The 22,790-nt window shown below is 52.1% G+C and overlaps 4 protein-coding genes across 7 annotated transcripts; 2 read left to right on the forward strand and 2 right to left on the reverse strand.

Annotated features, from left to right (window-relative positions):
• The first annotated feature begins 70 nt into the window (after positions 1-70).
• On the forward strand, positions 71-4,272 carry CREB3 (cAMP responsive element binding protein 3). Of its 2 annotated transcripts, none has more exons than XM_059657318.1 (10): positions 71-200; positions 300-437; positions 534-681; positions 756-823; positions 937-1,026; positions 2,014-2,120; positions 2,230-2,298; positions 3,397-3,484; positions 3,578-3,662; positions 3,743-4,272. In XM_059657318.1, the coding sequence occupies exons 2-10, from the start codon at positions 309-311 to the stop codon at positions 4,045-4,047; spliced, it is 1,089 nt and encodes a 362-aa protein (XP_059513301.1). In that variant the 5' UTR covers positions 71-200; positions 300-308; the 3' UTR covers positions 4,048-4,272. The 2 variants fall into 2 exon arrangements, with proteins under 2 accessions (XP_059513301.1, XP_059513300.1); XM_059657317.1 differs by having other exon boundaries at positions 97-220.
• On the reverse strand, positions 4,136-16,540 carry GBA2 (glucosylceramidase beta 2). Its single transcript, XM_059657310.1, has 17 exons — positions 16,206-16,540; positions 12,869-12,960; positions 12,229-12,344; positions 9,096-9,314; positions 8,097-8,336; positions 7,756-7,858; positions 7,445-7,598; positions 7,233-7,358; positions 6,865-7,037; positions 6,527-6,631; positions 6,210-6,317; positions 5,972-6,123; positions 5,762-5,868; positions 5,469-5,611; positions 5,272-5,387; positions 4,998-5,189; positions 4,136-4,707 (listed from the first exon to the last, which is right to left on the reverse strand). The coding sequence occupies exons 1-17, from the start codon at positions 16,538-16,540 to the stop codon at positions 4,492-4,494; spliced, it is 2,697 nt and encodes an 898-aa protein (XP_059513293.1). The 3' UTR covers positions 4,136-4,491.
• RGP1 (RGP1 homolog, RAB6A GEF complex partner 1) lies at positions 5,282-21,406 on the forward strand. Of its 3 annotated transcripts, none has more exons than XM_059657313.1 (9): positions 5,282-5,409; positions 17,574-17,708; positions 18,252-18,388; positions 18,675-18,758; positions 18,850-18,999; positions 19,279-19,425; positions 19,629-19,756; positions 19,948-20,137; positions 20,636-21,406. In XM_059657313.1, exons 2-9 carry the CDS (start codon positions 17,593-17,595, stop codon positions 20,857-20,859), a joined length of 1,176 nt encoding a protein of 391 aa, XP_059513296.1. In that variant the 5' UTR covers positions 5,282-5,409; positions 17,574-17,592; the 3' UTR covers positions 20,860-21,406. The 3 variants fall into 3 exon arrangements, with proteins under 3 accessions (XP_059513296.1, XP_059513294.1, XP_059513297.1); XM_059657311.1 differs by lacking the exon at positions 5,282-5,409 and adding an exon at positions 16,539-17,194; XM_059657314.1 differs by lacking the exon at positions 5,282-5,409 and adding an exon at positions 17,146-17,237.
• On the reverse strand, positions 21,085-22,298 carry MSMP (microseminoprotein, prostate associated). Its single transcript, XM_059657323.1, has 3 exons — positions 21,942-22,298; positions 21,629-21,737; positions 21,085-21,265 (listed from the first exon to the last, which is right to left on the reverse strand). Exons 1-3 carry the CDS (start codon positions 22,069-22,071, stop codon positions 21,085-21,087), a joined length of 420 nt encoding a protein of 139 aa, XP_059513306.1. The 5' UTR covers positions 22,072-22,298.
• Positions 22,299-22,790: the final 492 nt, after the last annotated feature.

Below are 22,790 nucleotides of genomic sequence, written 5' to 3' on the forward strand. Positions count from 1 at the left end.
CAGGGCGTGAGGAGGAGGCAGGGACGTCCCCTCTATTTGCATAGCTCCGGGACGTGGCGCCGCACGTAGGCCACTTCCGCGTTCCCGGGAACTCCAACTCCCAGAATGCCTCGGGGGCTGCGTCACTTCCGCTGTGTTGGAAGCTGAGGAAAATCGAGACTGGGAGGCGGAAAGCCGGCTGAAGAGGGAGTAGCGGATAGGTGGGGCCGGCTGACCGTCGGTGGGTATTGTGCCTGGGATTCGGGGTTGGGGCCAGGTGGAGGGCTGAACTCTGTGTTTATGTCCATTTTTTCCGGTAGATTTCCCTTATGGAGCTGGCGTTGGACCCGGGTGAACAGGACCTGCTGGGCTTCCTGCTAGAGGAAAGCGGAGATTTGGGGGCGGCGCCCGATGAGGTCCTGGAGGCTCCGCTGGACTGGGAGTTGCCGCTTTCTGAGGTGGGTGGGGGCCCTGAGGCCGGTCGGCGCGGGCCGGGGTGTTCGTGGGGCATGGGTGGTGATAGGCCGAGGACTGTTCATTTGAACCCCGTGCAGGCACTGAGCGACTGGGACGTCGAGGATTTCCTGCGCTCCCTGCCGAGCCCCCCAGCGTCGTTGAACATTTTCAGCAACTCTAATCCCTGTTTTGTCCACCATGACCACACCTACTCTCTCTCCCAAGAACATGTTTCCATAGACCTAGGTGAGCATGAAGTAGTGAAGTTTGGGGGGAAGGAGAGGATTCATGGGCCTGGCTGTTCACTTTCCCTTTTGCAGATAGTGGGAGCTGTGGAAAAGAGGGGGTCCAGATGGCTCCCCTGCACGTGGAGGACCCGGCAGAGCAGGTACTGGACTTGGTTTACAGGAGGATTATTCCCACGTTGCAGAGGTGGGGCCGGACCCCTCACTCCTCTCTGACATCCCCTTGCTCCCCTGCTGCCCACCTTTCCTAACCCAGGAGGTTGTTGGGCTGACACTGACAGATGAGGAGAAGAGGCTTTTGGAGCAGGAGGGCTTTACTCTGCCTGGCACGCTGCCTCTCACTAAGGTAGGCCTTCCATCGGTTGAGTAAAGGCTGGAGGGGGGTTGTGAGTCCCAAGTAGGCCAGTTCTGTTAATTTTATCAGTAACTTGAAAAAGGACTGAAGTGAGAAATTTAGCAAATTTGCTGTTAATAGGAAACTGGGGAATGTAGTTAGTATGCTAGCTGCAGGGGAAGATCCTGTTTTGTGGGGCTTACACGAATTTGCGTGTTCTCTTTAAGAAGAATTCAAAAGTATTAGTGCGTTAGTAGTATAGGGACTTGGAAAGGACTGCAAACAAGGGGTCCTGACTGTAGACTTCACTGGCTTCATGGTAATCCATCTATAGCTGAAAGGTAGAGTTAAGTTTTTAGGCTGGATTAAGTAGCATAGCAAGAATGAGTGGCAGCTTCACAAGCATGATATACTATGATGAAATCGCGATTTACTGGCAAAGATTAAGAAATTTTAATTTCTTCAAAGCATGAATCAGCATTGTGATATGGCTACTAAGAAGGTGAATGGGGTTTGGAGGCGATATTAAGAGGTATTGCCTCTAGAAGGGCAGTTCCTGTCTTGTTCTTCATTACACTGGCTAGACCACATCTTACTGTCCAGTTTTGAGCCCAGATATTAAAAGGATGTGGTCCATTCTGAGGAGCTAAATGAAGTAAATTTTTGCCCAGATTAACTTAGGAAATGTTGAGTGCCTTAAAATAGCTAAGGGCCATTTAATTTGTTCTATATGGCCCAGAGAGTAGGTATTTGGTAAGTGCAAGGGGTGGAAGGCAGGAGTTGGCTCAGAATAAGGAAGATTTTTAATTAATAAAATTGTTAAAAATGGTCTGGCTTGTGAGGGTGTTAACAGCGGGTCCTCGGAGGCATTCAGCCAGAACCGGAGTGCCTATTGGTAAGGGGAGCTGTAGAAGGGATTCCTGCATCGGGAAGATGACTGAACTCAGTTACCTTCCAACTCTGGTCTGAGACCCCCTTTCCTTGTATTCATTCTCTCAGGCGGAGGAACAAGTTCTGAAACGAGTGCGGAGGAAGATTCGAAATAAAAAGTCTGCTCAGGAGAGCCGCAGGAAGAAGAAGGTGTATGTGGGGGGTTTAGAGAGCAGGTATAACGGGAGAGGGACTCTGGGGTCGGGGGAACAGAAGTAGTTGGAAGTGGGAGGTTTTTGAAGGGAGGAGCCAGGCCATATCCCCACATCCCTGTTATTCCCTCAGGGTCTTGAAATACACAGCCCAGAACCTGGAGCTACAGAACAAAGTACAGCTCCTGGAGGAACAGAACCTGTAAGCACCTCTCTGTGACATCCTCCCTCTCCTGCTGTCTCACTTTTTCCTTGCTCCACACTTGATTCCCAGCTGGGCAGCTCCTACATACAAGGTCTGAGTCTTTGCCCTTATTTGGTTTCTGATTCTAAGCTCACAGTAATGGGGCATACATTCACACATAACGAAGGATAAGTTAAGTATCAAGAAAGACAAGAAAGCCCAGCTGGAGTGGCTCAGTGGTTGAGTTTTGACCTATGAACCAGGTCACAGTTCAGTTCCTGTTCAGGGCACATACCCAGGTTGTGGGTTCGACCCCCAGTGTGGGGCGTGCAGGAGGCAGCCAGTCAATGATTCTCTCTCATCATGGATGTTTCTCTCTCCCTCTCTGAAATCAATAAAAATGTATTTTTAAAAAAGAGAGAGTAAGAAAGACCTCATAGGGCAGATGACATTTAATAATAGATAGGACTCTAGGAGTTGGGGTGGGGGTATAGAAGGAGAGGAGCGTTGTAGGGAGAGAACACAGCGTAATTCAGTTTGGCTGGAATCCGAACATAGGTGAGTTGGGCTAGACTGCTGGTGAGGGTTATGTGTGTAGCTAATTAGGCAGTGTAGAACCACTATTTGCAAAGAAGTTTAAGTCAGGGCAGGGCAGAGCTGTGTATTTGTTTTAATGAGGAACTTTAGGCATTTTGTCCACAGAGAGGAGGAAGTCATTTGTAAAAATAGGACATAAAGAGAATTACTCTGTTTCTAGGTCTCATGTATACAGGAGGTATACATGTTATTAAATTTAAATTTTTAGAGGCTCTAGTGCAGGGGTCCTCAAACTACGGCCCGCGGGCCACGTGCAAATACAAATATTGTATTTGTTCCCGTTTTGTTTTTTTTACTTCAAAATAAGATATGTGCAGTGTGCATAGGAATTTGTTCATAGTTTTTTTTTAAAACTAGTCCGGCCCTCCAACGGTCTGAGGGACAGTGAACTGGCCCCCTGTTTAAAAAGTTTGAGGACCCCTGCTCTAGTGCACAGACGGAAGGGTGGCCTTAACAGAAAGGTTTCATTGTAGCTCAGGGTGCCAGGAGAGGGCTGCTCACTGTCCCCTCTTCTTCTAGGTCCCTCCTGGATCAGTTGAGGAGACTCCGGGCCATGGTGATTGAGATATCTAACAAAACCAGCAGCAGCAGCAGCACCTGCGTCCTGGTAAGGATGGTGATGGAAGGAGAGATCCTTCTTCCAGGTGCAGGGATGGGTGCAATCCAGAGCTCTTCATCATTTCCTTTTCTTGTGTTCCAGGTCCTACTGTTCTCCTTCTGTCTCGCCCTTGTACCTGCTATGTACTCCTCTGGCACCAGGGGGAGCCTGCCAGCTGAGCATGGAGGTGAGGGACTTGAGGATAGTATTATGGGTGAACTAGTGGGAAAAGCCTGGCCTGCTTCTAAAGAGTCTTTTTCTTCTCAGTATTATCCCGCCAGCTTCGTGCCCTCCCTCATCAGCTGGAGCTGTCTGTCCTGCAGTCGGAGGAACCAAAGGATAGCTCAGACCATGAGCTCCAGGCTCCTGGCAACTCTTGCTGCCTGCCCTCCCACATGCCTCAGGCTCCTGGCACAGAGCCTCCCCTGAAGTTGCCACTCCCTGATCCCTTTTCAAAGTTCGCCTGCCTGGGTCCCATCGTTCCCCTGCATGCAAATCTCACAAGAGAAGGGGAATGGCTCCCTGCCCACAGCCCCATATCTGTTATCTTGCAGGGCAGATACTCGGGCTAGATGGGAGGCCAAATGAGAAGGAATACGAGAAGGCTAGTTTTAGCATCTGTGCCCTGTTAGGATGCCTTAGGGCTCAAACACACCACACTTACCATCTTTCTGGGTCTTTTATTTCACCCATGTATGTCTATCACCCCATGAATGGACCTGGGGGAATCAATTGACCTTGAACATTTCATGCAGTGAGGGGATGGGATGAGGAAATAAATAAGTAAGTGATTCTGATGCCTGGGTTACCCTCAACCCCTTTACTGGTGAGAGTTGGTGGGGAGAAGGGGAGGGGAGCATGATTGTCCTAGTGGCTCAGGGTTGCAGAAGATGGGGGATAGGGAAGAGCAAATGCCATGTGGGATTTATGTTAGTGCCTCCCTCCCATAGTTCAGGGGGCTCACTCTGGACTTGGGTTTGCCATGACTTCCTTTGGTCCGAGTTTAGACCCTGTGCTTAGTCCTGTGCCCTGGATGTTTGGAGCTCAGCCTTTTTATGCTGCTGCTGCAGGGCCAGCTGCATGGCCCAGATGCTCAGTGGCCGCATGTAGGCCAGAGAGCGGAACACTCGCTTTTGGCAGTATGCCTCCGGGGTCTGGAAGCCCAGGCCCAGGCGCTCCCACACAGTACGGTAGCAGCCTTCAGCTGTCTGGAAGCCCTCCCAAGTCAGGCCCTGTAGGGAGAGATGGCAGTCACATTAGTTGGCCCCCCCTGAATAGTCTCTAACTGGACAGATGGAGGCAATGGGGTCTCTGCCCTCAGGCAGTTCCCAGCTAATGGGGGAGATAAATTTAACCCACAGGCAGATGACTGAAGGCAGGAGATGGAATGCATGCCAGGGGAAAGAGGGGGGCTTTCTAGGTGAATAAGATGGCATGGGTTAGGCAGTACAAATAACTGAGGGCTGAGGAAGTGCTGGGCCATGAGACAGACGGGGGAGAGATGGAGAAGGCAGTGCATTACCTCCTGGATCATGGTGGCTGCCAGCCCATAGACCACGCCCACCCAGACTTCATCAGACTGGACACTGGATCGATCAGGGACACCCTGGGGCTGCATCCCATTCACAGCCCCCATGGTCCCTCCTGCAAAGGCCTGGACATTGAATTCAAAGATAGTTTGGAGAGCACGAACCACGTGTTGGGTAGGAAATACCTAGAGGGGCAAAGGCAGAAACAGTCTCTTAAACTTGCTTCTTCCAAGAAAAACCCACCTGGTTCCTCCTAGTCTCTCTCACCTCAGTTTCTCCTTCTCCTAGGCCACTAGCCCTCAGGAACCACTGGCCAGCACACTGGTCAGACATGATGCTACAGGACTGAGGCCGAGAGCTGCAATCATAGTTGTAATAGCGGCCTGGAGTGGAGGAAGGGCAAAAGTAAGTCTCTTTGTGTTCCCACAGCTGCCTTAAGACTCCTTAGGAATCCCTCAACTCACCATTCCATAGCAGTCTCTCATAGGCGTGCTGGCCCCGGTTGAGGATGGAAGAAAACTTATCTTGAATGTCCTGTGTCCCACACAGAGCAGCCATCTGGACCATCACAGCCACAGCTGCCAGCCACAGCCCTCCACAATAAGCACTGAGCAGGAAAATGGGTTTAGGGGTCAGACTTGGCAGCTCCAGCCATTCCCATGCTATGTAACAGGCAATGAGTCACCCTTCCTTGAGCCCACAGTCCCTTAGTGCTTAGTTGCCACCTCAGGCCCCCTGTAAATCCCTGTCCCCCAACCTGGGGCCTGTGGTGACCCAAGCGTCATAGGTCTGGTCTGCATAGCCTCCATTTTCAATGAGTCCATCTTGGTCCTTGTCAAACTTCATTTCAGACTCCATCACAGCCTAGAGAGGGACCAAGAGAGTGCAGACCTAGATACTAAGGAAAGACAGCAGCTAGCTATCTCTCCCCAAACACCAGTCATGCCCCTGTACATGCATCCCTTACCAGACACACAGGCCACATGTCCCTCAGGAAGCCCTGGTCCCCTGTCAGGTAATAGTCCCGATAAACCTGCAGCACAAACTTCAAATTCAGGTCTTTCCAGTCAGCAGTATCATGGATCACATACGCATTGACCCGGAGCCATGGCTCGTCATCTGCAGGAGGGAAGGGAACCTGGTTTATTTGCGTTGGCGTTAGGGTAGAGGGAGGGAAGCTGACCTTGAGGTGGAAGGACTTTTACCTGGGTCCCCAATATCATGGGGGATGACATTCCTCCTTTTCACAGGTGCCATTACCCCACTCATCAGGTACCGTCGCCATGTCAGGTCTTCCCCAAGTGTGGCCAGAGCTGGGGGAGCAAACATACAAGTTGTTGGGGGTGGGGTGGGGGGAGAATGGGCAGTCTTGGTGTGGTGTAGAGCTGTGTGTGACCCCAGAAGGAAACCAGTAAATAGGGTATAGGTTATGATGGGGGGAAAAAGACAATGTGAGGGACCACAAAGGTTCAGGGGTCAGGAGAAGCTACGGGGGCAGAAGAGGCACAAAAGAGACCCTCACCCATGTCATACTGCAGGCTGAGCTCGAGTTTGGGCCATAGCATGATGAGGGCGAAGGAAGCGTAGAAGTGGACATCATATGTGTTGTACATGCGATATTCCTGGCCTGGAGGAAGGAGGGATACACGCTGTTGCCAGAATTTCTCTTCGTATTCCCCTCCCTACCTAGCTTGTCCTCTGGAGTTGGGGGTGGGGCACTGTCACACTCTATACCTGCCAGTTACCCCTCATCCCAACCAATGACCTGAGCAGGCAGCACTTACCGTCCTGCCTGGTGGTAGGGCACTAACTGGCCTCACAGATACGGCCTGCCGTACTATGGCCACCAGCAGCTCGTACCTTCAAGGTAGCCAAATCGACCATACTCCGTGAGGAGGGGGCGGAGCTGACACATGTTCCCTCCCAGCTCCTCTGGTAGGGAGTCCTCGGGAACTTCCAGCCATACTGTGCCTCCATCAGCCAGGAAGTAGAGCTCATTGAAGAGTGCAGATTTGTACCAGGCAGGCAGGGACCTGGGGAGTCAGGAGGGAGTGTTCTAGTAAGTGTGGACCTCCCAGGAAAGGAAGGACTCGGGGGTTCAGTTGAGTGGGGGCACCAAGTGAATCCCAGCTCTACTCTGCTGACTTTGGTGGGTGGAGAGTGAATTAAGGAGTCCTAATTGGAGTGTGAGTGCCTGGGAGGAAGGGAAGAGATGGCCCCATTGACACCTGTCATCCAATACTGGGCTCTGCCAAGCTGAGATCCGCTCTTCCCAGTCTGCGTATTGGCACAGTGCATAGTGACTAAGGGCGGGTGCTGCATCACCATCTGAGCCAAAGAACCTTGTGTATCGCCTGGGGTGAGAAGAAAGGGGAGGGGTAAGAACATGGGCTCCAGGTCACAACCTACCACCTTGGATCCCTATTCTCTGTCCCCTCACCTGTAGTAGACCTGGCCCTGAGCTCCAAACATGATTCTGGGCATGTCCCAGGCCAGTGAGAACTCCATTCGGCACCGGCCTCGAGGTGGCAGCTTACTCGTAACACACACAGCCCCAGCGATGCCTACCCCTTTCTGCGAGAGGGTGCTTCGACCTGAGAGAAGCACAGAGGAGTCAGCACAGACACCTCCTTCATCCCCAAGGATCCCTAAGACGGGAGCAAGGCCAATTCATTACCAGGCCTCCCACCCTGCTCTCAAGACAGGGACAATCTCTTTTCCCACCACCTCCCTGTTAGACCCCCCCATCACCAGCGGGGGAGTCCAGCTGTCCATCCTGAAGTAGATCCTGCCACACCTGCTGCCCAGTGCCGTCAGGGTCAAAAGCTGTGATGTGGGTTACCGTCGTGTCTGCCTGTTAAAGGGCCAAAAGCTGTGAAGGGAAGCTCCAAAGAATGCTGGCTTCCAAACTGCTCTAGCTCCTGTTACATATTCCCACCTCCTCCAAGTTCCACAGGCTTATGGGCTGTGGTGAGAGTGGGACTCAGGACTTCAGGAAATGAAGAGACCATGGTGGGAAGGGGTAGGCTCTGGGGCTGGTTGGGAGTAGGGGTTGCAGGTTAAGGTATAGTATAGGACAGGCGGCTCCGTACCGTGAGTCGTGCAGCCACAGCCATCGTGTAGGGATTTGGAAGGGTTGGATGATGCAGCAGCAGCCCCCGTACAGTCTCCCCATTACGCTCCAGACAGAAGGGCTCATTCCACAAACCCCCTGAAGCATCGTCCCCACCTCCCAGTCCATTCCGCATGGAGAACATGATGGACACATCCAGGGCTTCATCACCTTCATTTTCCACATCCCACACAAAGACTCCTACAGGCAGACTGCTATCCTGGGAGCAAGAGATCAGACTCAGATGGTCCCAGTGTGGCTCCTCCTGGGCCCACTCCCCATGATCAAGCCTCGTACCAAGGACCTGACTCAAATACTCCCAATATATTCTTTTTTAAAAATGTTGTTTTTTTTAATTGAGAGAGAGGAGAGGGAGAGAGATAGAACCATTGATAAGAGAGAAACATCAATCGGCTGCCTCCTGCATGCCCCCTCCCAGGGATCAAGCCTGCAACCCGGGTATGTGCCCTGACCGGGAATCAAACCAGTGAACTCCTGCTGCATGGGCTGATGCTGAACTTACTGAGCCACACTGCCCGGGCCTCCCCAAATATTCTTTTTTTTTTATTAATATTTTATTGATTTTTTACAGAGAGGAAGGGAGAGAGATAGAGAGTTAGAAACATCAATGAGAGAGAAACATCGATCAGCTGCCTCCTGCACATCTCCTACTGGGGATGTGCCCGCAACCCAGGTACATGCCCTTGACCGGAATCGAACCTGGGACCTTTCAGTCCGCAGGCCGACACTCTATCCACTGAGCCAAACCGGTTCCGGCACCCCAAATATTCTTGATTTCCACTAGCATCTCCCCATATTCCCAGGCAGGCTATCTACCAGGAGACAGAAGACCAGTTGGGCAGTGGTCCTGGAAAACCAGTATGATGTTCATGCTCCAACCCCTTTCACAGGTCATGGAATTTCTGAGACAGATCCCAGGGAAGGGAGGACAATGGAGGAAACAGAGAGGGAATCTCACCTGGTAGTCATGGGGCAAGACGGGTGTGATCTGGCGGCAGGTGAGGGTGACATTCTGGCCAGGAAGCTGATAGACAGTCCAGGCTCGGGGATAGAGGGCATGGTAGAATGCAAAGAACCCACACAGGCCCCAGTTCCAGCTGCGCAAGACACTTGGGCGCTCCACGGACAGGACTTGCTGGTACACAGTCTGCCCTTCCCGACGCAAGCACACTGTGAACTAAACCAAGAAAGAAGGTAGGCTAGAACCTGGTAACCCACAGGCACTTCACACTAGTCTCCCTCCTTCCAAGTAGCTCCTCGCTTCCAGAGCCTGCAATGGTTACCACTGCATCACAGCCTCACTCACCCCCAGGCCTCTCCCCCAAGCTCAGTGAGTCACCACCAAGTCTGGCCTCCTCCATTTATCTCCCAGACTTCCTCTCCCTTCTCACCACTGTGGTCTTCTTGCCCTAAGCCAGCCCTCACCATCTCTGCTTTTACCCTCCATCCCTACTCATCTGGGTATCAGTTCTTTCTTACAGACAAATCAAGATATGCTAGTCTGTGTTTATGTTCCAGTGACTCCCCATGGCCTTCAGATTAAACTCTTCTACCTGGATTTCCAGACCCTTGATCTGGCCTGTCCCTCCCTGCTCATTAGACTCATTACCTGTTGAAGCACCTATATTCTGGTCATATCACATACTCTATGCCAGCGGTTCTCAACCTGTGGGTCGCGACCCCTTTGGCGGTTGAACGACCCTTTCACAGGTGTCGCCTAAGACCATCCTGCATATCAGATATTTACATTACGATTCATAACAGTAGCAACATTACAGTTACGAAGTAGCAACGAAAATAATTTTATGGTTGGGTATTTAAAGGGCCAGAAGGTTGAGAACTACTGCGCTATGCCTTGAGCACAGTACATTTTCTCCATGCTCATTCTAAATCTGGTGAAACGCCCCTGTCCTTTTAGGCCTAGGCCAAATGCCATCTCTTCTCTTCAATCGTTGAATCATTCTCCTGTGTATCCTCCTATGCCTCTAGTGTGTGACAATGTGTTTATTTACAATTCTGACTCTGACTGCTCCATGGGTTGAGGGCAGGGACCCTTTCTAGTCACTGAGGTCCCCAACTCCCAGTCAGTCAGGCAGAGCTGACATGAGTAGGAAGAGAAGGGCAAAGTCTGCAGCAGTGTCTTTTTTTGCTCAGTGTCCCTCTCATTTTGGCATTGATGTGGTCTCATAGTGTCTTCTCAAAGTCCCCTAATAAAAATTTAAGCTTGCCCAGCCAGTGTGGCTCAGTGTTGAGCGTCAACCTACGAACCAGGAGATCACGGTTCGATTGCTGGTCAGGGCACAAACCCGGGTTGTGGGCTTGACCCCCAGTGTGGGGCGTGCAGGAGGTAGCCTATCAGTGCTCTCTCATCATTGATGTTTCTATCTCTTTCTCTCCCTCTCCCTTCCTCTATAAAATCAGTAAAATAAATAAATAAATATATATATTTTTAATTTAAGCTTTGCCTGGCCAGGTGGCTCAGTTAGTAGGCATCCCATACACCAAAAAGGTTGCAAGTTCAATTCCCAGTCAGGGCACATACCTAGGTCACCAGTTCGATCCCTGGTTGGAACGTATAGGAGACAACCAATTAATGTTTCTCTCTCCATACCCTTCTCTCTAAAAAAAAATCAATAAAAATTGCCCTCAGGTGAGAATTAAAAAAAAAAAAGATTTAAGCTTCTGGAGGGTAGGGCTATGAAGGGTTGTTATCTCTTCCCTTGGTTCAGAGTATGTCTGATATTTTTAAACATATATAAAAAAATAGTTTTGTGTTTTTATAATAGTAGATAATGGTTAAGACCATGGCTCTTTTAAAAAAAAATTTTTTTATTTCAGAGGGGATGGGAGAGGGAGAGAGAGAGAAATAACAATGATGAGAGAGAATCATCGATTGGCTGCCTTCCACACATCCCACACTGGGGATCAAGCCTGCAACCCGGGCATGTGCCCTGGTCAGGTATCGAACCATGACCTCCTGGCTCATAGGTTTGACACTCAAACACTGAACCACAAAGGCTAGGCAAGACCATGGGCTCTTAACCACAGAGGGAACTGAATCCCAGTACTTCCCTTTACCAACCATATGATCGTGGGCACGTTACTAAACTCCTTTAGATCTTAGGTTCCTCTTCTGTAAACGGGTATAATAATATACTTACCTTATAGGATTGTCTTTAAGTATTAAATATTACACAAAAGTTCTAACACATGTTAAGCATGCAATGACTACTTTAACTGTAGAGTCATGATTCTGGAAGGCATTCCCCTCGGGATACCTGAGTGATGAGCCAGAAAGGAAGCTTGGGACCATTGGGCAGGGTTGGTAAAGCTAACTAGGAAGGGCACTGTCATTAATTGGACTCAAGGTCTGCTAGTCATTTCTCCTTTGAAGATGACCTGAAGCTGGAGGCATCCCTTAGACAGGAAATAGGAACTTGGTGGACAACTCAACATGAGAGGTCACTAGAGATGATGAAAAGTAGATCACATGCCTCTAGTAATCTCAGTCCAGGAAGGAACAGAGGGAAAAGAAGCAAAGCTTCAGAAAAGGAAGGCTAGAAATCTATGCTTGGGGGACGAGGGGCTTCCCAGGCCCTCAGCCAGAGAGACCAGCAGAGTGACCAGCAGCAGAGGAGCTGACCTCTGGCTGAGGGCGGGCAAATCAGGGTGAGCAGCTGGTGCTTTATATGCATCTGTTTTCTTCATGATTTGCAGACATTGGTTTTGTTTTCCCTTCTGGTCCTACCATGTGTTCTTTCAACAGGTGAAGTGATCTGGGAATTCTCTGCACTCTGTGGCTGAGTACTGGCTAGGCGAGTGGAGCTGGGGGACAGCATGTAGGTAGAAGGCATTTATTAGAGAAATGGAGGGCAGAGGTGCCAGGGCTGTAAACTCTTTCAAGGAACGTGTACTCTGTGAGTGTCTCATTCCTATAGTACACAGAGCTGGGCACACAGGAAGCATCCTGAAAGGACTTATTGGACTGAATCATTTACACATCTGCCTGCCACATCCAACACTGGCTAAGAGGCCCTTCCTGGCATGGGGAGGTACTGTCTTGGCCCTCTCCTTCACCACCTGGCTCTTACTTGGTCGGCAATGACTGTCCGGTGCTGGTACATTCCAGGATTAAGCTGCCAACGACAGAACTGGCCTCTCCAGCCTCGGGTTATAGTGCCTCCTCCGATGCCACCCAAGGGACAACCTAGAAAGAGAATCAGGACCATTACTACGGTAATGGGTAGAGGAAAACAAGCCCATTTCTCACTTTCTAGACTATAAAGATGGGTTCCTCTAAAAACCATGGGAATATGAAATCAACATGTACACTTTAACTTATACAATGTTATATGCCAATTATATCAATAAAGCTGGGGGGGGGGAACCCCCTAGGGCAGTGGTTCTCAACCTTCCTAATGCCGCGACCCTTTAATACAGTTCCTCATGTTGTGGTGACCCCCAATTTCATTGTTACAAATTGAACATAATTAAAGCATAGTGATTAATCACAAAAACAATATGTAATTATATTTGTGTTTTCCGATGGTCTTAGGCGACCCCTGTGAAAGGGTCGTTCGACCCCCAAAGGGGTCGCGACCCACAGGTTGAGAACCGCTGCCCTAGAGGATGGGGGCAGTAAAGCTTGCTAAGTGGAAACATCTTTGCCTCACTCTGTGCCCTCTCTGGGCGCAGCCTCACTGAACAGGGCAGAGCTGGGGTGGGGCTCACCATAGATCTGTCTCAGGGGTACAGAGTTGATGAGGTCGATGAAAGGTTTCTTCTTCTCCACCTGAGTCTTCTGGTACCACCACTGCAAGTACCTGAGGAGCAGGAGGCAGTGTGATGGAAGGGGTTGTGGGCAAGTGCCTTCCAGGCTGCAGTCGCCTACCTTTCTGGACACCCAGCTGTGATTTCCCATCACATGTTCTAGGGATCCCACCTTTGCTTCCAAACCTCCTCCTCTCAACTTCTCTACAGATCAAGGTCCCCTCATCTTCCCAGTCCCCAGCTTATAGTGTGGGACTGTCTTTGTTTCTTTTCTCTGTTCTCCTCAGGAGCTTTCTGATCTTTCCTCACCTCTAACTCCACTGCCACTGCTTTACTCACCCAGCAGCTTTTGTCCGAGGTGTTGAAAGGGCCAGTTATGATTTCTAAGCTGTAAGCTTTGTGATTTTGCTCTCTTGTAATATCCCAGTAAAGTCTTAAAAAACAACATTTCCCTGGGCTTGTCACAGCTCTGTGTCACGCAGGCAAATGATTCTGTTTGGGATTCAGTGACATCTGTCCTAGACCATCTTCTAATCTTTCTTGCAACCCCTGCCCTGCAAGTCTCTCTCCCAGTTCTACTCCCTACCCAGCCATTTTATATTCACTATTCAAGCACAACACTTATAACCATGTACTTGTGTAAGTAACCCTTCTGAGCCTCAGTTTCCTCATCTACAAAATGAGGATACCTCCTGCCCTACCAAACTACTCACCTCATGGAATGAGCAAATGACATAATAGGTAGGAAAGCCATAAAGTGAAATACCTGTGTCAGGTATGATCATTACTTGTACATACACTATCTCAATTCCCAATCAGATGCTGTCTTGTTATTTCAGTGTTCCTCACATGAGTCTGACATACTTTTAAGTTCCTTGGGGAAAGGGACAGTGACAGCGACTAGATGATTATTATCCATTGCTTCAAGCACAGGGCAGGGCACATGGTCTGCAGTCAATATTTGCTGAATTTACATATGATTGTACAAACAGTGGGGCATAAGAGAGAGGAACATAGACAGGAGCAAGGGGAGGAGAAATGTGCATAACGAACAGGGAATTTACATTCTGGGGGTAGAGGGAAAGGGAGGGAAGACAAAGGCTGAGATGATGGGAAGGCAGACTATCCTTCCTGCCAATTTAGAGGAAACTGGACTCTGAAACTAGAGGCCAGAAAGGACTGGTGAAGGGAAAGAGAGTGCAGTGGGCATTAGGGCAATGAGGACGAAATGCAAGATATGAGGAGAGGCAGAACAAAGGAGTATCTAGTATAGAACTGGCACTTAAATATTTATTGAATGAATGGACTGTCTGGGAGAGCAATCAAAATTGAATTCTTACCACACTGAGGCCAAGAGAACTCTGTCTTTTTTGAGCTCCTGATTCGAGGACCCTCAGTTCAGCTTTCTCTTAGGTTTCTGACCTATTTGGCCTTTTCATAATTTCAGCCCCAACTTAAGAATTATCATTCAGAATTCTTCCTTGTCTTACCCCCGTTTCTCCCCAGAGCAGGACCTCATCCCACTCCAAAAGCCCTGTGTCAGTGGCCTGTACCCTATGCTGATATGGGAAGCCAAGGTCCCGGGGCCTGAGCATAGCTTCAGGCCTCTGATTCAGCTCATACACAGGGACAGAGGGGTAGGATACCCACCTGCTTTTTTTTTTAATCCTCGCCTGAGGATATTTTTTTATTAATTTTAAAGAAAGGGGAAAGGAGAGAGAAAGAGATAGAAACATAGATTAGAAACATCTTTAAAGAGAGAGGAAGAGAAAGAGAGACTGGGAGAAACATCAATGTGAGAGAGAAACGTTGATTGGTTGCCTCCCGTATGCACCCCAAATAAGTATGTGCCCTGACGGGGAATTGAACCTGCAACCTTTTGGTGTATAGGATACTGCTCCAACCAACTGAGCCACCATCTGTTCTTGACCTCAATGTCCCCACCACATGCACCTCAAAGTGCTTCTCTTAGCACCTTAGCTCTACATTCTATTTTGACCCAAAGGTTGGGCTAGGGATGACTGTTCTCTGGTACTGGCCACCCACAGTTACTAGCAAAGGAGAGGCATTCCTAGGCGGCACCAGGCCCTTCCCACTACCCAGGTCTGGGGTTAGGTAAATGGACTCCCCACCCCAGCCCCAAAGCACTGAATGGGAAAGGAAAGGATCCATTTATTTATTTTTAAAAATCCTCACCCAAGGATATATTTTTTCATTGATTCTAGAGAAAGAGGAAGGGATGGGCGAGGGATGGAGGGAAGGAGTGAGAGAGAGGGAGAGGAAAAAAAACATCGATGAGAGAGAAACATCCATTGGTTGCCTCACGCACGGGCCCTGACTGGGAATTCAACCCTGGACCTTTTGGTGAACGGGACGTCACTCTAACCATTGAGCACAACCAGGGTAGGGAAGCACCCTTTGGCTGTCAGGGCAGGCTTTCACAGCCTTCAAGCCTCCCTCCGTGGCTCTGTGTTTACTGTGTAGAATGACTCAGGATGACCTCAGGGTGATGCTTTTTGTCCTCACATCCACCTGTTCCTGTTAATGGGTCTTGGTCTCTCGTCTCTAGTTTTTTAATTCATTGGGGATATGGAGGGACCTAGAGGAGTTCTACAGCTAGAGTAAGCTCTTCGGGTATCTGCGATCCTTGGGCAGGGAGTGCGGGGGCAAGGGAGACACCAGGGCAGGCTCTGGAAGGCTATTCCTAAGAGCTCTGGGGACACCTATGGCAGTGCCTCTCTGATCAGAGGGCCAGTCTATCTCAGAGTAGAGTGAGCAGCACCCCTCATCACCCTCTCAGGATTGAGAGAGCTGGCAGCCTTGGAACTAAAGCGTGATGGGTGCTGGACTGTAATGTGGTGTGCCTCAATGAGGTACTGAGAATACTCCAGCTGCTCAGGGGATTCTGAGACCCACCCCCACCCCAATAAAACAACATTGTGTCAGTACCTCAGCAGCCACACTATCCTTTCCTATCCTACAACACAGCTAACTCCAAAGACCAATTTTTGGAAAAGAGGGAGTATGTGAGAGGGAGCTTAATGGGAAAGGCTGGCTGCAGGCCTAGATGTTTCTGCTCTTTCCTACTAAAAAGGCAAGTTACTGGGAGTAAAGGGTTGCAACAAGATGTGACCTGGTCTTACTCTTCAAAATCAAGGCTTAGAATCTGTTGGGGATAAAAGCCACTTGATTGGGTCAAGGCACATCCCCGCTTTCTCACCCCTTCCCACTTCTGCTGGAAGTCTCGTGCTGGAACCAAGTGAAGCCCGGGGTACTCTAGGCAGTGGGATCTACTCACCTCAAGCCCATGCCCAGGTGCTTTATCAGGTTGCTTAGGGAGATGTCATTGGCATTAAAGGGTTTCCTCTTCTCGGCAAACTCATGAGCCAAGCAGATGCGCCAGCCAAAGGAAGGCACCTGGTAGCCCTTGGCTCTCCCCTCGTAGGAGGCCATCAGCTGCCCAGGGTCCTCCGGATTGCTGTAGCCCAGCTCATCTTGGGATCGACTGTCCTCAGGGCTCTCGCCGTCAGTGACCTGCACAGCCTCAGAGTCTCCAGTGTCTTTAGCGCAGTAAACCTGTGGGTCCCCTTTGGCACAGCTGGTCTGCTCCGAGGCGGGGACTCCGGTCCCCATGCTCCCTGGATCCTGGGTCCCCACGACCTCGATGGCCCCAGGTCCCGCGCCTTCTGATACAAAGTATCTCGCCAGCCAAGTGCAGAGGCGGGTGCCGACTCTTGCTAGGTGCCGTCCTGGCGGGCCGGCCGCTGGGGGAAGCTGCGGTGAGCAGGTGTCTCCGTGTAACCCGGGAGCTGAGGCTGCAGCTGCGGCGGCGGCGACAGCAGTGAAGCCGCCTCGAGCTCCCCGTCGTCGACTCTCCGGGGCCTGGGCGGGAAGGGCCGGGCCCCGTCGTCATTGGGCCGCGATGATGAGCGATCCCGGCCAAAGGGCGACGACTGGGCCAGCGGAAAGGGGAGGGGCCGGCCCGCGAGGCACCGCCCCCGGGACCGGCCGGGCGCGCGCGGCAGCCTCCACCTCGTCCCCGGGCCGCGGCACCGGGTACCCCCGGGCTGGGCGCCGGGTCCCGCCGGCCGGGGACTGGACAGCGCCGCGCCGAGGTGCCAGGCCGTGGGAAGGTGACCCACGGCGGCAGGACGCGAACCCCTTCCGGTCCGGCCCGCCGGGCGCTTCCGGCAGGAAGGGGCTCGGTCCCGGGAGGGGGCCGAAGGGAAGTCCCGCCTCTACCGCGGACGCCGTCACTCACGGGGCCGGGACGGGAGGGGCGGACAGGTGAGGGCCTCTGTGCGCCGAGCCCCGCTTTCCACCTGGCGAGGTGCCTGGGCTGCGGGCGCCAGGGGACGGGGGTCTGCGGCTGGGACGTGGAGCCTTGGGGGGCGGGGGGCAGAGGCCGGGCTGGGGTTAGGGAGGAGGGGGACGAACCAGGTATTGAGAGGAGGGCGGGCAGCGGGGACCCGGAGCGATGCCCTCCGCCTGGGCAGCCCTGAGCCAGCTGGCCCTACCGCCCATCCGCCTTCCGCACCCAAAGGCAGGCGCTTCCCTCCGACGCCGCGGTGCTGGCGCCGGTCTTTTGCGTCCTCACCCCCAAGCTCCACGCAGACACCCCTCCCTGCCAGGGGACTGACTTCTGACCCGCTTCGTTTCCTCCCAGGTCCGGTTCCGGAGCTGACATGATCGAAGTAGTGGCAGAGCTGAGCCGGGGTCCTGTGTTCCTGGCGGGGGAGGCGCTGGAGTGTGTGGTGACGGTCACCAACCCGCTGCCCCCCACGGCCACCTCGGCATCCAGGTGGGAGTGCTGGCCCTGAGGTGGTCCTCTGGCAGGAAGCCTGGTGTCTGCAGTGCGAAGCCAGAGCTCAGGTTGCCCTGCAGCTACACCGCCACCTTCCTGCGCATTGTGCTGTCATTGGAGCAGCGACTGTTTATCCGATGGGGTTGACATAGCCCTCCACTCTGCCGTCCTCCCTCCTCCCCCATTCCCTTTTACCCACAGTGCACTTCTCTAATGGTCTCTTTTTCTTTTTATTGAGCTTATTGGTTAATAAAATCATATAGGTTTCAAGTATACAGTTCTATAATATCGTCTGTAAATTGTACAGTGTGCTCACTACCCAAAGGCAGGTCTCCTGTCACCATTTATCCCCTCTTTGCCCTCTTCTACCTTCCCCACCCCCCTCTCCCTTCTGGTAATAATGGTTTCCTTTGGGGTCCTGATTTCCTGGCCCTAAGACAGCACCTAACCATGTTGGTCTCTAGACAGTGTGCTAGGGCGTTGGGAGAGCTCTGGCGAGGTCAGGAACTCCCCTGATGCCTCCTCTACTTCCTCCCACAGTGAGGCTCTGGCCTGGGCCAGTGCCCAAATCCACTGCCAGTTCCATGCCAGTGAGAGTCGAGTAGCACTGCCTCCCCCAGACTCCAACCAGCCAGATGTTCAGCCTGAGAGCCAGACTGTCTTTCTCCCACACCGAGGTTAGAGACGGGGCAGTTGCCTTTGGTGGGAATGGGGCAATTGTCTCTGAAGGAGAAATTTTTAAGTTGTTCCGGCGGGTCATTATAGTCTCCGTGACTTGGGGATGTGGGGGTTGCGGTTGTTGCTTTGGGGATGTAAGACTGTTGCTATCTCACAACAGGAAAAGAGGGATAGCTTACTGTGAGCTGTCATTTGTTGGCAGTGCTTACTGCCCCCACTTGATGTGCTAGCCTCGTCCAGTACTGGACAATGGGGTCATTAAACTGCAGTCTTTATCTTTTTTAGGTGAGAGGGGTCAGTGTATCCTTTCCACTCCACCAAAAATCCTATTCTGTGACCTGAGGCTAGAACCTGGGGAGTCCAAATCATGTAAGTGACTGTCTCCCACCCCTTCTGAGATTCCCGGAGGGAGGACTTCTCTGGCTGCCTCTGGCTGCCCTGACTACTACTTCCCAACCAGATTCCTACAGCGAAGTGCTACCCATAGAGGGACCACCCTCCTTCCGAGGTCAGTCAGTTAAGTATGTCTACAAATTGACCATTGGCTGCCAGCGTGTCAACTCACCCATCACGCTACTCAGGGTCCCTCTGAGGGTTCTTGTGCTGACTGGTAAGTAAGGGTTCCTGGAGGGAAGGGCTAGGGAAGAGGCTCACCAAAGCAGAAATGGGGTTAGAGAGCTGGTGAGAGGGGCTGGAGGGAAGCTTCCTGGTCTTAGGGCAGGTGCGAGGGGGTTGTAGAGGGCGGGCTCTGGAGAAGAGGTTTAGATGTGTACCCCAGCCACGTCTCCTCTGACCTGCAGCCCTCTCAGGTTGGGGTCCACTCTTACCTAACTTCTACCCTTACCTCTGTTCCCTCCCAGCACTACTTCTCTGCTCATTTTCTTTCTAGGCCTTCAGGATGTCCGGTTTCCCCAGGATGAGGCTGTAGCCCCATCCAGTCCATTCTTGGAGGAGGATGAAGGGGGGAAGAAGGATTCATGGCTAGCTGAGCTGGCTGGGGAGCGCCTCATGGCTGCCACATCCTGCCGCAGCCTCCGTGAGAACCCTTTCAAGATTGTCCCACCCCCTCCTCCCCTCCTGTCTCAGGGGCAAGTTCTCTAACTGCCACATGCTTCTGAGGATCCACTAATACCTCACCCAGATTATAAAGAAAAGCCCCCCTTTTGGCTTCTGGCTCCAAGTCCTGACCTAGGCAGTCTCCAGTGTGGACTCCAGGCTTACAGTGTCCTGTTTCCCCAGATCTATACAATATCAGTGATGGCCGAGGAAAAGTTGGGACATTTGGCATCTTCAAATCTGTATACAGACTTGGCGAGGACGTGGTGGGAACCTTAAACTTAGGGGAAGGAACTGTAGCTTGTTTGCAGGTGAGAAGGGAGAGGGGCTTATGGGACGCTGGGCCTGAAGGGCTAGGGTAGCAGAAGGGCCTGCATAAAGAGGGGTGGTATGTATAAGTGGATAGTGGGGTCTCTGGTAAAGCAGGTTGAGGTTGGGCTGCCCTCTCACCTAGAGTCAGCAGTTCCCAGTGCCTGCTAGCACACGCTTTTCTTGCTCCCAGTTTTCAGTAAGTTTGCAGACCGAGGAGCGTGTACAGCCAGAGTACCAGCGGCGCCGCGGGGCAGGGGGTGCCCCCTCTGTGTCCCATGTGACTCATGCCCGACACCAGGAGTCCTGCCTCCATACAACCAGAACCAGCTTCTCCCTCCCCATCCCTCTCAGCTCCACCCCAGGCTTCTGCACTGCCATTGGTGAGACCCTGACCATTATCGGAGGTGGGGAGAGAGCAAAATACTGTCCTTAGATACAATGTAATGGATCCTGATTCTTAACACTCAGACATACTACCTACATCCAGTTTCTGACCCTTAACACTCTATTAGATCTTCAACCTGTTTCCTAGATGCACTGACCCCTGCAGGCTTAACGGCTTTGGAGCTCTCCTTCCCTACCCATTCTCACGGGGACCCGTGATTCACTGATCGCTGATTCCCGAGCCCCTTGAACTCTAGGCTGTCACATCTTGACTGTCTTACATTTGGGCTCTTAGATTCTTGACATTGCTGTCCTTATTGTCACATTCTGGCGAACACACTAGATTACTTCAAAAAAAACCCTTGATCCTAGCTCCCTGTCCTGTGATTTCTCCCCCTCCTCCCAAATACAGGTTTTTGCTAATTTGCTAACCCTACCCTGTCATTGGCTTTTAATTCTAGCTTCTCATGCCTCTGTCTATGTCTTTTTTCCAGTGTCCCTGAAGTGGCGCTTGCATTTTGAATTTGTAACATCCCGAGAACCAGGTTTGGTGCTCCTACCTCCTATGGAACAGCCCGAGCCTGTCACCTGGACAGGGCCTGAGCAGGTGCCTGTAGACACCTTCAGCTGGGACCTCCCCATCAAGGTGCTGCCCACAAGCCCGACCCTGGCCTCATACGCAGCCCCAGGCCCCAGTACCAGCACCATAACCATCTGAAACTGGCCCACCACAGCACTCCTTTCTTCAGGATCCTGAGAACTCAGCACCTGGACTCTAGTAGGGCCCATTTTTTCCACCTGGGGCCCAATGACACGGACAATGAGAAGCAGGCTTTCAGCTGTAGCATTAATTTATTTATTCAGAATAAATTGGCAGCTGCTAGTGGTTTCCCTGGAAGTGGCAGCAGCAGTGGGCAGTCAGCAGAAGGGTGATCAGTTGAGTTTAGCCGGAATGGGGAGCAGGAGCCCCAGGAACAGGGGTATTAGCCGAGCCCCACTCTGGGTCAGGCCCTCCCCCTTTGCAGGGCAGCCGAGGGTCAGATTTCTGTACCAGGGAGAATTGGCAGGTTCCTGCCTCCTGTCGTACCTCACACTCAGCAGGGAAGTCGATGGGATGCTGGGACCTGGGGACCCAAAGGATGGGGAAGGAGTCAGCACAGTGAAGGGCCACCTTTCCCTCCCCACATTCCCTTTCTCCCAGCAGTCCTCCCAGATCTTCCCCTGGTGCCCCTTTGATCCCCCTAACTAAATTCTCACCTACCATAGTTGGATTTTTTTTCATTTCATAGCAGCAATATTTTCCTTCTCGATCCACCCCTACCTCCCTCACTTTGTAGCCTGAAGCTTTCTCTCTCACTCTCTTGTTACCTTCAGGTTTGGTCAGCCTCATACTGCTATTCTGTTCATTCTAACTTGACAGAATCTAGTCATGCCCTGGCCATCTCTCCCATCAGAGCCATTCTCTCTGGCCATTTCTGGTCACTCACGTGTCACAGCAGCCCACACCGACAGGATGCAGGCAGGTGCAGTGGAAGCAGTCCTTGCGGAGCCAAGACTCACCCAGGGTAAAATATTTCCCTTCATAGTGGCAGGGGGCTAGGGAAGAGCAGGAAATATTAGTGTAAAGGGGAGCAGTGGCGGCAGATAGAATCATCCTGGAGTAGGAGAGAGCTAAGGGCACACTCTCCCCATATTTAGTCTTTTCCTTTTCTGAGTGACCCCGGATCACCTCTAAGCCCCCCTCCAACCAGTGAATGCCCTCCGCTCCTTTTCCTTTCCTAATGCCTCACCCAGCGTTACCTTGAGCTTGGAAGTAGCATTTGCTGTGGACTCCTGGGTGCTGAAGGAGCAGAGATAGCACCAAGCAGATGATCCTCCAGCCTCCCAGGATCCCCTTAGCCTGTCCAGCCCAGAACATCCTTAGGGCCATTTCTGGAGCAGAGCCCTTTCGGACCCTCTTGGCTTCTGGTCAGGCTACTCCGGTCTTGTCTCCTTGGCTCTTCTTTGTTTCTCTCCTCGAGTCTTAGTGTCTGTCTTTTCCCCTGGGCTCCTGTCTCACACCATCTCCGTGCCCTCTGCTCTCACAGGCTTGGAGATGTTTATAAAGTGAGGACCCTGGCCCCCTGCTGAGTAGAGCTGGAAAAGCTGTAACTCTGTTTCCTGGGGTGAGGGCATGAAAACAAGAGGTCCAGCTTTAACAAGCTGTGAGAGCTGATTCATGCCCCTGCACAGCTAGGGGGAGGGAGGTGGCCATGGAGGGGGCACTGGACTGGGCACTCCCCCAGCAAGGAGGTGGGAGGGGTGAGGGCCCCCAGGTGGTCCCCAGATCTCTGACCTGGAGAGAAGGAAGCATTCCACCATCTCCCACCCCACCCCACCATACCACACACACTCTCTCCAGGGGTGGATGTGCTGGGATCCCTGCCTGGACCGGAGGGAGGCATTTCCTGGGGATGGCTAATCCTGTGCCCCAGCCAAACCCAGGAGCTGCTGTAGGGTGCGACGGCCAGAGGCTCCAGGAGAGCAAACAGGCACCTGGAGTGGAGACTGTTTCTCTCAGACCCCAGGGCAGGGTCTCCCTGAAGTACCCTAGAGACATGGCTGCCCCTGAGCTGGGGGTCGGGATAGGGTGTCTCTTTTCCACAGGCA

Source organism: Myotis daubentonii, chromosome 11, assembly GCF_963259705.1.
Source record: "Myotis daubentonii chromosome 11, mMyoDau2.1, whole genome shotgun sequence".
NCBI lineage: Eukaryota > Metazoa > Chordata > Mammalia > Chiroptera > Vespertilionidae > Myotis > Myotis daubentonii.

What these genes read in the sequence shown, in the direction of transcription:
- CREB3 (XM_059657318.1), top strand. Translation starts at nt 309, where the DNA reads ATGGAGCTGGCGTTGGACCCGGGTGAACAGGACCTGCTGGGCTTCCTG. An exon ending in CTCCTGGAGGAACAGAACCT is followed by an intron (nt 2,299 to 3,396) that starts GTAAGCACCTCT and finishes CTCTTCTTCTAG; the next exon opens with GTCCCTCCTGGATCAGTTGA. An exon ending in CCTGCCAGCTGAGCATGGAG is followed by an intron (nt 3,663 to 3,742) that starts GTGAGGGACTTG and finishes TTTTCTTCTCAG; the next exon opens with TATTATCCCGCCAGCTTCGT.
- RGP1 (XM_059657311.1), top strand. Translation starts at nt 16,539, where the DNA reads ATGCTCCCTGGATCCTGGGTCCCCACGACCTCGATGGCCCCAGGTCCC. An exon ending in GAGGGTTCTTGTGCTGACTG is followed by an intron (nt 19,000 to 19,278) that starts GTAAGTAAGGGT and finishes TTTTCTTTCTAG; the next exon opens with GCCTTCAGGATGTCCGGTTT. An exon ending in CACATCCTGCCGCAGCCTCC is followed by an intron (nt 19,426 to 19,628) that starts GTGAGAACCCTT and finishes CTGTTTCCCCAG; the next exon opens with ATCTATACAATATCAGTGAT.
- GBA2 (XM_059657310.1), bottom strand. Translation starts at nt 16,540, where the DNA reads ATGGGGACCGGAGTCCCCGCCTCGGAGCAGACCAGCTGTGCCAAAGGG. An exon ending in CTGTGGCTGCACGACTCACG is followed by an intron (nt 7,859 to 8,096) that starts GTACGGAGCCGC and finishes GCCCTTTAACAG; the next exon opens with GCAGACACGACGGTAACCCA. An exon ending in TAGGAGAAGGAGAAACTGAG is followed by an intron (nt 5,190 to 5,271) that starts GTGAGAGAGACT and finishes TTGCCCCTCTAG; the next exon opens with GTATTTCCTACCCAACACGT.
- MSMP (XM_059657323.1), bottom strand. Translation starts at nt 22,071, where the DNA reads ATGGCCCTAAGGATGTTCTGGGCTGGACAGGCTAAGGGGATCCTGGGA. An exon ending in ATGCTACTTCCAAGCTCAAG is followed by an intron (nt 21,738 to 21,941) that starts GTAACGCTGGGT and finishes GCTCTTCCCTAG; the next exon opens with CCCCCTGCCACTATGAAGGG. An exon ending in GGTGTGGGCTGCTGTGACAC is followed by an intron (nt 21,266 to 21,628) that starts GTGAGTGACCAG and finishes TTGGGTCCCCAG; the next exon opens with GTCCCAGCATCCCATCGACT.